At 43.6% G+C, this 14,535-nt stretch overlaps 1 protein-coding gene across 5 annotated transcripts in view; it reads right to left on the bottom strand.

The window, feature by feature from the left end:
- Positions 1-14,535, bottom strand: part of LOC115134082 (SLIT-ROBO Rho GTPase-activating protein 1-like) — a 234,473-nt gene that overhangs the window by 158,247 nt on the left and 61,691 nt on the right. For all 5 annotated transcript variants that reach the window (XM_029667708.2, XM_029667707.2, XM_029667706.2 and 2 more), the window contains exons 3-4: positions 10,588-10,750; positions 4,502-4,564 (exon numbers count right to left, since the gene is read on the bottom strand). In XM_029667708.2, coding sequence (XP_029523568.1) covers positions 4,502-4,564; positions 10,588-10,750 — 226 coding nt within the window. The remainder of the gene's footprint in view (positions 1-4,501; positions 4,565-10,587; positions 10,751-14,535) is intronic.

Consider the following 14,535-nt stretch of genomic DNA (forward strand, 5'->3'; position numbering starts at 1 on the left):
GGCTCTAAAGTGCGACCAAATATGAATCTGTGCAACCAAAAGTTGTATTTTGAGAGCACCGTGCGACGATACATTCAACAAACAAAAAAATAATCAGACATATTATAATTTTTGACAAAGCTTCTCTGCACTGTTGTTTCTGAGTACCCTAGAGAAACGAGGAAGTGAAAATGTGTTAGCGTCATGGTTGCACCATTATTACTACAGTGAAACCAGATGGCTTCTAGCCCAACCAGGTCAAAATATCTGACCCATACTACTGGCGCAACAATGTTATCTTCCTATAGCTAATAGCCAGGACTGCATTTTACATTCATAAACCATGCCATGAGCCGTTCAAAAACTACTCGCGTGTCGACGTCGTTAAGCATTTGTTTACACTTTGTTGTTACCTCATTGGCTAGCTAGCTGACAACCTGGTAACTTCACCAGTATATCCAAATATTTGGGGGCACAGAAAGAAAGGAAAAGTGATGGTTTCTTCTTCAGGAGATCAATGATCATAGCAATGAATGAATGACAGATATCTTGCATGTTATCATCACGATCCTGACATTTTTTAAGAGATAATGTACCATTTTCTCAGTAGGAAAATAGTGCTTTTACACAAGGTAGAAACCAGATATTCCAAAAATGACTATGTATTCTGATCAACATTTTAGCTATTATAATAATGGAATGTATTTACAGTGTTACATATTAGGTTCTAGGGCACAACATGTGATTAGCTAGAATTCATATATAGGGCCAATATAGACTCTCGATCAATTAAAACAATCTTATTTTCTGGGGCTCCTAAATTCCGTGGTGCTCCTAACTTTTTTAAAGTTGGGAGCACCAGTGCTACCAATGGATTGTTATATATTGTTTTCGAGCCCTGGTCACAACTAACCTACTCGCTCTAGTAAAGTTTTTGTAAAAATTGCTTTCCTCCTGTCTCAATCAGCTAGCTTGTTAAACCACCCAAAAGCTATAAGATCTCTGAACTTTGACAAACACACATTTCTCTCTTTCAGGATCTTTAGAGGTCATGAACAGTGTGGACAGCGGGAGAGGCCTTAGCTGGGGAGAGGCCTTAGCCTGGCTGTCACTGTGGCCCGCTGGGTCGGAGAGAACCAGCACCCTTTCCCCTGTGGTGGCAGGCCAGCCCTAGAGCCGAGTCCCAGATGTATTTGTGCCGTCTTGCCAACAGACAATGATACAGTAGCAATGGAGTTGGCAAGATGGCACAAACAGAACTATTGCCCTCCCCTGCCAAGCCACTGAAGATAGTCACTCCGAAGCAGATGGAAAAAATAAAAAGAGATCATGCGGCATAACAGAATGAACAGACTCTGCGTAGAGTAAATTACAGTCCCACTGGCCGGTATACATTATAACCTCAAATCGGAATTAAAATACAGACGATGTTTAAAACCTAAACATCTCCTTTCCACCCCAAAAAATATATTTTGGTAATGGGTGGAACAACAGACTTCGCCCTGTACATTTTGTGCTGGTGGCCAGTGCCACGTAATAGGGACCAGTGGAGAGTGCCAGAGAGGGGCGACCAACCGCAGCCATACTCCTCACTTACTGGTCTGGAGCACAACTGGTGTGTTGACTTTGACTCTCCCCTGCTTCTTTTAGAGGGACAGATTTAGAAGGACTGGGACCAGACCTGTTATTTCACAGGCCCTGGCCACACAGGCCCCTGTGGCTGTGTGATGCAATCGCCTACTGAGTGTGTGTGTGTGTGTGTGTGTGTTTTTCTGCACCAAGGGGTAAATCAGGTCAAATTGAGCCGCAGCAAGAGGGACTAACACACTTTGAGCTGTGGCCGTTACACGTGTCATGGATGATTGTAAGTAGAACACAACATAATCTTCATTCCGCTACAGGGAAGTTGTACCCCTGCTGAATGTCTCCTGGGACAACAGAGTAACTGTTCTCCATCTTTTCCTTGTGTTTTACCATAACAATCAATGCTGTAATCATAGAATGATATCTGTTTTGTGGTTACACATCGGAATCGATTATTGGAATTGTGCCTGACCACTTACAATCACCAGTGCAGAGTGATTAAGTTCATTTGATGTTATTGACCTGACGTGGAGGGCTGTGGTCGGCTGGTTGAGAATGAGCCACACATTCAGATAGTATTGCCACCAGATGAATGGGAAAGTACATAAACTACGCGTCATACAATATATGTGAGTAGGTTATGCGAGAGGGAAGATACCAAGGCCATGTAGACCACACAAGCCATACCCTTCTACATGGACGTATTAGCATGTCATTAGGGTAACAATGGCCACTTGGGGGACTTGAATCTCTGCAGCCCCTATAACAGGCCTGAAAGCAGCAATAATGCTGCTGAATTAAATATTGATCAGTCGTTTAAGCGCCCTGCCCTCCCCCAAGGTCAGAAACGTTTGTGACAATGACCATAGGCGTAGGCAAGACCGCACAAACTGTTCTGGGACCAGCCTATCCTCCACAGATGGCAGGCAAAGCAGATCAACATTGAAGCCTGCAGCTACTTTAAGGCATGACCAGGTAGACACTGGTCTGGGAGCCCTTTCTTAGTGCCCTACTCAAGATTTAAGGCTGAGAGTTGTTCCTAACATGTGACCTGATTACAGTCATACCCAAGATACACCACCGGTGTTGTTAACAAATTAAGCATCAAATCAAATGTTATTAGTCACATGTGCCGAGTACAACATGTGTAGACCTTACAGTGAAATGCTTACTTACGAGCCCCTAACCAACAATGCAGTTAAAAAAAAATACGATAAGAAAAAGGAATAAAAGTAACAAGTAATTAAAGAGCAACAGTAAAGTAACAATAGCGAGACTTTTAACAGGGGGGGTTCGCGCCCAGGCTCTGTCGCAGCCGGCCGCGACCGGGAGGTCCACAATTGGCCTAGCGTCGTCCGGGTTAGGGAGGGTTTGGCCAGTAGGGATATCCTTGTCTCATCGCGCACCAGCAACTCCTGTGGCGGGCCGGGCGCAGTGCGCGCTAGCCAAGGTAGCCAGGTGCACGCTGTTTCCTCCGACACATTGGTGCGGCTGGCTTCCGGGTTGGATGCGCGCTGTGTTAAGAAGCAGTGCGGCTTGGTTGGGTTGTGTTTCGGAGGACGCATGGCTTTTGACCTTCGTCTCTCCCGAGCCCGTATGGGAGTTGTAGTGATGAGACAAGATAGTAATTACTATCAATTGAATACCACGAAATTGGGGAGAAAAGGGGGTAAAATGTATTATAAATAAAAAATATAAAAAAGTATTCAGACCCTTTTACTCAGTACTTTGTTGAAGCACCTTTGACAACGATTACAGCCTCGAGTTTTCTTGGGTACTACAAGCTTGGCACACCTGTATTTGGGGAGTTTCTCTCATTCTTCTCTTCAGATCCTCTCAAGCTAATGTCAAGTTGGATGGGGAGCATCGCTGCACAGCTATTTTCAGGCCTCTCCAGGGGTGTTCGATCGGGTTCAAGGCCGGGCCTCTCAAGGACATTCAGAAACTTGTTCCGCAGACACTCCTGCGTTGAATGGCTGTGTGCTTAGGGTCGTTGTCCTGTTGGAAGGTGAACCTTCACCCCAGTCTGAGGTGCTTTTACTGAGGAGTGGCTTCCATCTGGCTACTCTACCATAAAGGCCTGATTGGTGGAGTGCTTGCAGAGATAGTTGTCCTTCCCATTTCCACAGAGGAACTCTGGAGCTCTGTCAAAGTGACCATCGGGTTCTTGGTCACCTCCCTGACCAAGGCCCTTTTCCCTCAATTGTGCAGTTTGGCCGGTGCGTTCAACTCTAGGAAGAGTCTCAGTGGTTTCAAATATCTTCCATTTATGATTGATGGAGGCCACGGTGTTCTTGGGGACCTTCAATGCTGCAGACATTTTTTGGTACACTTCCCCAAAGCTCAATTTCAGGTCTCATAGCAAGGTGTCTGAATACTTACGTAAATAAGGGATGTTTTTTTATTTTTAATACATTAGCAAAAAAACATCGAAAAAACAGTTTTTGCTTTGTCATTATGGGGTATTGTGTGTATATCGATGAGGGAAAAAATTATTTGATATATTTTAGAATGAGGCTGTAACGTAACAAAATGTGGAAAAAGGGAAGGGGTCTGAATACTTTCCGAATGCACTTTATTTCCGTTAGGGAACGCCAAATCTGTGAAGTGCACTTGTGCAATAACTCAATTCGCCCTTGCATTCCTTTTAAACAATGCAGTTTTGAGAAACGAGAAATGGTCAAGTCAACAAAACTTAGTCCACTCTGTTCGTAACAGATTGTAGATTTGGGAACAGAAAACTTAGCAGAATGTCAGCCATGTTTCATCTAGCTCCATCTTCTCCCACTTCCAGACACTGGACATAATTGGTGGTGAGAAGAAGTTCGAAACGGATGCTTCAGATTTATACATCCTGTGAGAGATCTGTCTCCTTGCCCCAACTGTGGTGATATAGTAAGTCAGGAAACAGTCAATTAAATGACACATTCAAACTTACAGTGTAAAGCTCGTTGAGGACCTTCATCAAGTCTTCCTGAAGCTGAAACGTTATCTCCTTACTCTGAAAAAGAGAGAAAGAACGTGTTCAGTGAGAGACATCTATCATCTTTGCAGTACAGTCACATATTTATTATACACTGTCACATGGAACAAACAAGTATACAGAGTTGGGAATAGAGTAGAACACTGAGACCTGGTAATGAGGTCATCAAAAAGAGAGAGTTGCCCACAGAGCCGTCTGTCTGCATGGCGTGAGAGAGATCTCAAATTAATTAATAAAATCTGCCATCAGACATGAGCCCACAATTAATATTTCTGAGATTCTCCCTACGGGGAAATAACAGTTATTTGATTGATGCAGAGGTAAAGCAGGGGTCTCAAACTGGCAGCGTGCGGACCAGATGCGGAATAGACACCGGCTGGAATGCGGTTCTAACCAACCAGCATTCAGGATTAGACCCACCTGTTGTATAATATGTGATAAGGCACATGGATATCCAATTACCCGGCCATTAGCACACAGTTTTCCACACAGTCTCACACAAACCCTATTATTTGGCCCCTAACTCATTGTGGAGGCCTTTCCCAGCCCTCAGAGGGCTGTGAAACATGATCTATCCCACCACAACTGTGGTTTCCTGTATGGGCATGACGCCATAACCGATGAGGAAGTGTCTCTGCTGAGGTCACCAACCTCCCTGATCCAGGTGGATCTGCACACATTCTAGTTGCCACAAACACCCATGTTAGAGTGAGCCACTGCAGACACAGTCAACAACACTCCAATGGAACGTCATGGGTTGGAGTCGGGACTCTCTAGCCTAGCCGCCATATCTGAATAATATGCTTTAGCCAACACCTCTACGCTCTTGTTGTCATGCCATACATGTTTGGGATGACAAACACAGCATAGCAGGGGAGTTGGCTAGAGCACCAACAGTGAAACTCTTAGTTAGAGCATCTATGATTGTTTGAAGGAGGAAGTCAGGGCACAAACAACCACAGGTCCATCACAAAGAGAGCTCTGCTCTACTGTAAGTCCTGCTGACTGACTGGTGGAAGAGGTGGTGTCCAGCCCAGACATGTGGACGTAAACCATAGAGGATTAGCCCCCGTTGTGTGTGTTTGTGCATGCATGCGTAATTAAGTAAATCAATCAATCAGTCTCCTCTGGCTGACCCAGTCCAGCATACACCTGTCCTGGCACTGGCCCTACACCTCCTCAGCCAGTTCTCTCTTTTACTTACATATTACCACACAGACAGCCACCGGACAAATAGATTTAGCCATGTATAAATAGAGCTAAGTCACCTAAGCAGAAGTTCAGGTGCTCTCACATACAGAGAATGAAGAGCAGAATCTATAAGCTGGTTGTGGCACTGAGTTTTGGGCCAGGTAAATTATGGACTGTTGCTCAAAATGTGTGAAGCAGGCTGCAAAAAAAAAAAATACACACACAACAGTTCAAAAGTTTGGGGTCAAAAAGTTTGGGGTTAAATTCTTCTTTTTGAAAGAAAAGCAAATGTTTTGTCCATTAAAATAACATCAACTTGATCAGAAATACAGTGTAGACATTGTTAATGTTGTAAATAACTATTGAAGCTGGAAACGGCAGATTTTTTATGGAATATCTAGATAGGTGTACAGAGGCCCATTATGAGCAACAATCACTCCTGTGTTCCAATGCAAAACTCTTTTGCAATTATGTTAGCACAGCTGAAAACTGTTGTTCTGATTAAAGAAGCAATAAAACTGGCCTTCTTTAGACTAGTTGAGTATCTGGAGATTTGTGGGTTCTATTACAGGCTCAAAATGGCCAGAAACAAAGAACATTCTTCTCACACGGAAAAGCCTTAATTTCTTAGAACAAGAATTGACTGACGAGTTTCAGAAGACAGGTCTTTGTTTCTGGCCATTTTGAGCCTGTAATCGAACCCACAAATGCTGATGCTCCAGATACTCAACTAGTCTAAAGAAGGCCAGTTTTATTGCTTTTTTAATCTTTAAAATCAGCCGTTTCCAGATACAATAGTCATTTACAACATTAACAATGTCTACACTGTGTTTCTGATCAATTTGATGCTATTTTAATGGACAAAAAAAATGCTTTTCTTTCAAAAACAAGGCCATTTCTAAGTGACCCCAAACACACCTACTCGATCAAGGGTTTTTCCTTTATTTTCAACATTGTAGAATAATATTGTAGACATCAAAATATTGAAATAACACATATGGAACCAAACAAGTTTTAAACAAAGCAAAATATATTTTTGATTCTTCAAAGTAGCCACCCTTTGCTTTGATGACAGCTTTGCACCCTCTTGGCATTGTCTCAACCAGCTTCGCCTGGAATGCTTTTCCAACAGTCTTTGAGTTCCCACATATGCTGAGCACTTGTTGGCTGCTTTTCCTTCACTCTGCGGTCCAACTCTGATGCAGCACTCCATCACTCTCCTTCTTGGTCAAATAGCCCTTACACAGCCTGGAGGTGTGTTAGGTCATTGTTCTGTTGAAAAACGATGATAGTCCCACTAAGCGCAAACCAGATGGGATGGCGTATCGCTGCAGAATGCTGCGGTAGCCATGCTGGTTAAGCGTGCCTTGAAATCTAAATGAAACACTGACAGTGTCACCAGCAAAGCACCCCCACACCATCACACCTCCTCCTCCTCCATGCTTCACGGTGGGAACCACACATGCTGAGATCATCCCTTCACCTACTCTGCGCCTCACAAAGACACGGTGGTTGGAAACAAAAATCTCAAATTCGAGTGCATTAAGGAAAGATATTCCACAAATTCACATTGAACAAGGCACACCTGTTAATTGAAATGCATTCCAGATGACTACCTCATAAAGCTGGTTGAGAGAATGCCAAGAGTGTGCAAAGCTGTCATCAAGGCAAATGGTGGCTACTTCGAAGAATCTCAAATATAAAATATATATTGATGTATTACACACTTTTTTTGGTTACTATATGATTCTATATGTGTTATTTCATAGTTGATGTCTTCACTATTATTCTACAATGTAGAAAATAGCATAAATTAAGAAAAACCCTTGAATGAGTAGGTGTGTCCGAACTTTTGACTGGTACTGTATATATATACACACACAATGTTATGATTACCTTTAAAGGTCTTCTATTATTTAAAGGGGAATGTCAACTAGGGTTTTTCCAACACGGATCATTTATTAAAGGACTAACACAAATGGGCTTCCCCTTTTAAGTGCACTGTTTATGAGTGATGCTAACCACATCTGAGTGAGACAAGAAGAGGCAAGAATCCACTGAGCACCCCCCAGGGGTGATGGGTTTCATGTTGCCTCCAACATTAATTAGGCCCCAGAGAGGGACTGTACATAACCCTGGAGTCAATTTCTGGTGGCTGCTCCATATGGCAGAAGAAACACACTGGGACTCGAGTGAGAGGCTACACAAATCATATTGGCTCATATACTATACAGAAACAGTCATTGGAGTTAGTCTAGTAATGGACCAAGCCGGGTAGTAAATCAGTAAATTGTCAAGCTCTAATCCTAATGAAGTGTTAAAACACTTTACACTGCGCTTGATCAAATGCCAAGAGCAATTTAGTGGTACCTGGTGCAGTTTTGTGTTTCCCTCACCCTTCGTCCCTACCTCTGTAGTGAATGAATGGAGGAGTGTGCAATGGAGTAACTTGACAAACTTATACCTTCCTTTCTCCTCCCTCCATACATATGAGGCTTTCAAGCCTTGGGAGAAATTCACCTTGTAGTTCCACCAGAATGGGACTTCCATAAATAAAAGAGGACTGACTAAGTAAAACAAAAAGAGAGTTGTATGAATAATGAAAAGAGAATACATGTGATAAGACCTGCCCGACCATGAATGGACTGAGTGACAAAACTTGTATTTAGAGGTTTCTCCTTCGAACAAAGACAAATCGAGGTAAGCTGCGACTTTCTTGTGCACAGTACTATTCATAAATAAACATAACATGAACACAAGCCAATGGTCAACTGTTAGGATATTTCATTTAAGGTTCTATACAGCTACACCTCATAACATAAAAAGGTAAAAAACTTTGGAATTTGAAAATATAAAAACACTAGTCTTTGATGCCAGGATGACAAAACAGCAGCCCTCTCGTGTTAAAAGAAGAGGAGCTGTAGTAACTGTGTTGTAAGTGAGGGGCGTCCCCCGGTGTTTGTCTCTCGTTAATGGAGAGATCAAAGACACGGACTCACTGATTAGAGGGCAGGGGTGTCTCTGCTCCCCTGTTACAGACTCTTTCTCCCCCCCACCCACCAGGAGGATTCCGATTGGTTTGGCCCCTGGCTGCCAAACATCACTATACGAGCCAGAGGGGAGACACAAACACACACATGCACGAAACACAGTCACAAACACTGAAGACCTAACGGTGTCTGGTGACTGCAGGTCATTGCCTGTTGTGTTCAAGCAGTCGTTGCCTGTTGTGTTCAAGCAGTCGTTGCCTGTTGTGTTCAAGCAGTCGTTGCCTGTTGTGTTCAAGCAGTCGTTGCATGTTGTGTTCAAGCAGTCGTTGCCTGTGTGTTCAAGCACTCGTTGCCTGTTGTGTTCAAGCACTCGTTGCCTGTTGTGTTCAAGCACTCGTTGCCTGTTGTGTTCAAGCACTCGTTGCCTGTTGTGTTCAAGCAGACGTTGCCTGTTGTGTTCAAGCAGACGTTGCCTGTTGTGTTCAAGCAGTCGTTGCCTGTTGTGTTCAAGGTCAACCAACAATTATAATTGGTGGAGCAATAAGGAGGGATAATAATTTCTCCCCTCATGCACTGTGTGTAATGTCTGAATGCAAACGTCTTCATATGAGGGATGCTATGAACTAAACCTCATACATTATATTTTCACTCTTATCAATGCTTCTCAGGTACCAACTAACAGAATGAAGTACAGTATAGTCTTGATTTAAATATCCAAAAATGTATACATACAGTATAATTGCTTTGATTGCATTGCAGGAGGGGAACACATTGATGAGTTTAGTGGACTATCATTTTAAACATCCGTTATGTGGGTTGAGTGGGGGGAGAAAGAAACAACTGACAAAACACTGTCTGTCTGGGTGTTGTTAGTGTGTAGACCAGTCCTCTGTACCAACCAGTTTAAATCACTGAGACGATAATGACTTCAACCATAAATAAAATACCCCTTTTGTTTAGTCTTGATCTAGCAGACAGATTTAAAGACACCTCTCTTTTAGTCGTGATCTAGCAGACAGATTTAAAGACGCCTCTCTTTTAGTCGTGATCTAGCAGACAGATTTAAAGACACCTCTCTTTTAGTCGTGATCTAGCAGACAGATTTAAAGATCCCTCTCTTTTAGTCGTGATCTAGCAGACAGATTTAAAGATCCCTCTCTTTTAGTCGTGATCTAGCAGACAGATTTAAAGACCCCTCAGCGAAAGAGAAAGAAATAGGAAACATTTGATACAAAGCACCCCATTGAAACAGGCCCTGGTTTGTCATTTTCAGGGCTGTGGTTGGTTCATGTGACTCCTGGTGCATAGGAGAGCTCATAATCTGGTAGGGAGTTGTCCTCTTTGTGGCAGGAGTGAAACAGGCGGCAGCAACATTAGTAGCAGGGTTTCTGTCATGAGGTCAGACCTCAGATAGGAGGGTTAGGTAGGCCGTTTCTGCTTATGATCAGGGCAGTGCGGGATGAGGAGGGTCCTCTGTACACAACCCAGCAACTGAGCTGCCATCAAGATGTCATCAGACACAACTTGAAACATAATAGTCCACTGATACACCCAACCATACATCAAATCTCTGAGAGCAGTCCAGTGTATCTAAGGCTGTAGATTGATAAATGTATAATTAGCAGCAGGGACCAGTTTTGTCCTGACTATGTGAACGAGCCCAGGATTTATCCAACATAATGGGGTACCGGAGAGCTCCATGATCAATTAAAGACAAGTGGTAAGGAACAACTCCTGTCCCTAATCAGTTGCACTTCCTTACGTGAGATCACTGGGATCTCACCTCGTCTGACCTCTAACCTCTGTGATCGCATCTAGCCAGGTCAAAGGTCAGAGTACAAACTACATTACAGATCTCACCTTCTTGAGCAGGCGTGTGGAGTCCTCGCTGATCTGCATGAAGCGCATGATGACGTTGTTCAGGTAGATGTCACTGAGGGTGGCATGGTCCTTGCTCTCCCTCCTCACCTGGTTCAGCAACAGGTACCAGCAGTTAACCGGGGACAGCAGGTTCTGGTCCTTCCTAAAAAGGATTTATAAGACACAAGATATAAGATGACCCTCTTTACAGAAAGATTTTCACTTGACTCATGTTCATTCATATAAAACAGAACAGTGACTGTCCACAACTTCATTATCATACACTGATCACTGCATAGACAAAGGAGATAGAGACACTGACAAGTAGAGCCAGGGAAATGTAGGGATGTGTTCAGGCACCCTAAGAAACAGAGGTGTGTGTGCCTGTGTGCCTGTGTGCCCTCTTGCCTGGCTCTCTGAAGGCGGTCTTTGTCATCCGATTTGATTATTAGGATCCCCATGAGTCGACGCCAATGGCGACAGCTAGTCTTACTGGGGTCCGAAACATAACGAAAAAGACATTACAGACAAAAGGCTTTACAATTTACATACAGTACCAGTCAAAGGTTTGGACACACCTACTCATTCAAGGGTTTTTCTTTAGTTTTTACTATTTTCTACATTGTAGAATAATAGTGAAGACATCAAAACTATGAAATAACCCATATGGAATCATGTAGTAACCAAAAAAGTGTTAAACAAATCAGAATATTTGAGATTATTCCAAGTAGCCACCCTTTGCCTTGATGACAGCTTGGCACACTTTTGGCATTCTCTCAGCCAGCTTAATGCTTTTCCAACAGTCTTGAAGGAGTTACCACATATGCTTAGCACTTGTTGATTGCTTTTCCTTCACTCTGCGGTCCAACTCATCCCAAAGCATCTCAATTGGGTTGAGGTCAGGCGATTGTGGAGGCCAAGTCATCTGATGCAGTACTCCATCACTCTCATTCTTGGTCAAATAGCTCTTACACAGTCTGGAGGTGTGTTGAGTCATTGGCCTGTTGAAAAACAAACCATAGTCCCACTAAGCGGAAACCAGATGGTATGGCGTATTGCTGCAGAATGATGTGGTAGCCATGCTGGTTAAGTGTGTCTTGAATTCTAAATAAATCACAAACAGTGTCACCAGCAAAGCACCCCGACGCCATCACACCTCCTCCTCCTCCATGCTTCATGGTGGGAACCACACATGCGGATATCTATTCATCTACTCTGCATCTCACAAAGATTTAGCATGGGTCCTCATATCCTCAAAAAGTTCTACAGCTTTACCATCGAGAGCATTCGGCCTGGTTGCATCACTGCTTGGTATAGCAACTGCTCATCATCTGACTGCAAGGCGCTACAGAGGATAGTGTGTACGGCCTAGTTCATCCCGGAGTTCAAGCTTCTTGCCATCCAGGACCTACATACTAGGTGGTGTCAGAGGAGGGCCCTAAAAATGGTCAAAGACTCCAGCCACCCTAAACATAAACTGTTCTCTCTGCTACCGCATGGGAAGCAGTACCGCAGCACCAAGTCTAGGTCCAAAAGGCTCCTTAACAGCTTCTACCCCCCAAGCCATTAGACTGCTAAACATCAAATGGCTACCTGGACTATTAGCATCGACCACCTTTTTTTACGCTGCCACTACTCGCTGTTTATTATCTATGCATAGTCACTTCACCCCTACCTACATGTACATATTACCTCGACCAACCTGTACCCCCACACATTGCCTCATTACCCCATGTATATAGCCTTGTTATTTTATTGTGTTACTTTTAATTTCACTTTTTGGGGGGTGGTATTCGCTTACTTTTTTTTTTTACTGCCATTGTTGGTTAAGGGCTTGTAAGTAATAATTTCACTGTAAGGTCTACATCTGTTGTATTAGGCACATGTGACAAATCAAACTGTATTTGAAACAACAAGCAGCAGGGATCTAGACAGCCACAAGCCCTGGACAATCCGCGGTCCCAGCCACAATGGCTAACTGTCGAGTGCTGCGTTCAAGCCCTCAAGAAAACACAGCTGGCTTGATTAGGCAGCTAGCTAGCAACTAGGCTAGCTTCTAAGCCAAGCAGCTTTCAGACCCGGCCTTATTCGGCAGGATCACTGGACAGATAGTAGCGGTCCCGAGTCATAGGATCAAAACTCAAAAGGTAGCTATCTAGTAACCAAACTTTTTCTATAGACGTTCACAGCAACAAACTTTCCAAAATAACTAACCGAGCTCTACCTTGTTCCGCGTTCAACAGGAAGTGACGTGAAAAGCAAATGTGTGCTTGGAGATCAAGGTCTCAGTTACCTGACAGCTCTGTCCTGTCTGCTCAACACTCACCTATCGAGATGTTTCAAGACTTCTTAATGTGGATCAGGCCCAAGGCTTTCGACTCTGTCAATCACCGTATTCTTATCGGCAGACTCAATAGCCTTGGTTTCTCAAATGACTTCCTCGCATAGTTCACAAACTAGTTCACAGACAGAGTTCAGTGTGTCAAATCAGAGGGCCTGTTGTCTGGACCTCTAGCAGTTTCTATGGGGGCACCACAATTCTCAGGCAGACTCTTTTCTTTGTATATATCAACGATATTGCTCTTGTGATTCCCTGATCCACCTCTACGCAGACGACACCTTCTGTATACTTCTGGCCCTTCCTTGGACACTAACCTCCAAACGAGCTTCAATGCCATACAACACTCCTTCCGTGGCCTCAAACTGCTCTTAAATGCTAGTAAAATCAAATGCATGCTTTTCAACCGGTCGCTGCCCGCACCCACCCGTCTATCCAGCATCACTACTCTGGACGGTTCTGAACTAGAATATGTGGACAACTACAAATACCTAGGTGTCTGGCTAGACTGTCAACTCTCCTTCCAGACTCATATGACTTAAATGTAAATGTAAATGATATTAAACATCGCCAATCCAAAATCAAATCTAGTATCGGGTTTCTATTTCGCAACAAAGCCTCCACTCACGCCGCCAAACTTACCCTAGTAAAACTGACTATCCTACGGATCCTCGACTTCGGCGATGTCATCTACAAAATAGCTTCCAATACTCAGCAAACTGGATGCAGTCTATCACAGTGCCATCCGTTTTGTTACCAAAGCCCCATATACCACCCACCACTGTGACCTGTATGCTCTAGTCGGCTGGCCCTTGCTACATATTCGGCGCCAGACCCACTAACTCCAGGTCATCTATAAGTCTATGCTAGGTAAAGCTCCACCTTATCTCAGCTCACGATAACAACACCCACCAGTAGCACGCGCTCCAGCAGGTATATCTCCCTGGTCCTCTCCAAAGCCAACACCTCTTTTGGCCACCTTTCCTTCCAGTTCTCTGCTGCCAGTGACTGGAACGAATTGCAAAAATTTTGACACTCCCTGAAGTTTGAGACTTGTGTTTTCCTCACTAACTTTAAACATCAGCTATCTGAGCAGCTAACCGATCGCCGCAGCTGTACATAGTCCATCTGTAAATAGCCCACCCAACCTACCTACCTCATATTGTTTTAATTTACTTTTCTGCTCTTTTGCGCACCACTATCACATCATCATTTGCTCATCTATCACTCAAGTGTTAAATCTGCTAAATTGTAATTACTTCGCTACTATGGCCTATTTATTGCCTTACCTCACACCATTTGCACACACTGTATATAGACTTTCTTTTTTTCTATTGTGTTATTGACTGTACGCTTGTTTATCCCATGTCTAACTCTGTGTTGTTGTTTGTGTCACACTGCTTTGCTTTATCTTGGCCCGGTCGCAGTTGTAAATGAGAACTTGTTCTCAACTAGCTTACCTGGTTAAATAAAGGTGAAATAAAATAAAATCACAAAAAAGTATTTGCTAGTAAGTATTAGCTTCCACAGCCCTTTCCAGGTGATGAGTGCCCTATATAATAGCATGCACTATATATCAGCACTGAGTGCACACTGCACCTGTGGGGGAG

This window comes from Oncorhynchus nerka, linkage group LG9a (assembly GCF_034236695.1).
Source record: "Oncorhynchus nerka isolate Pitt River linkage group LG9a, Oner_Uvic_2.0, whole genome shotgun sequence".
NCBI lineage: Eukaryota > Metazoa > Chordata > Actinopteri > Salmoniformes > Salmonidae > Oncorhynchus > Oncorhynchus nerka.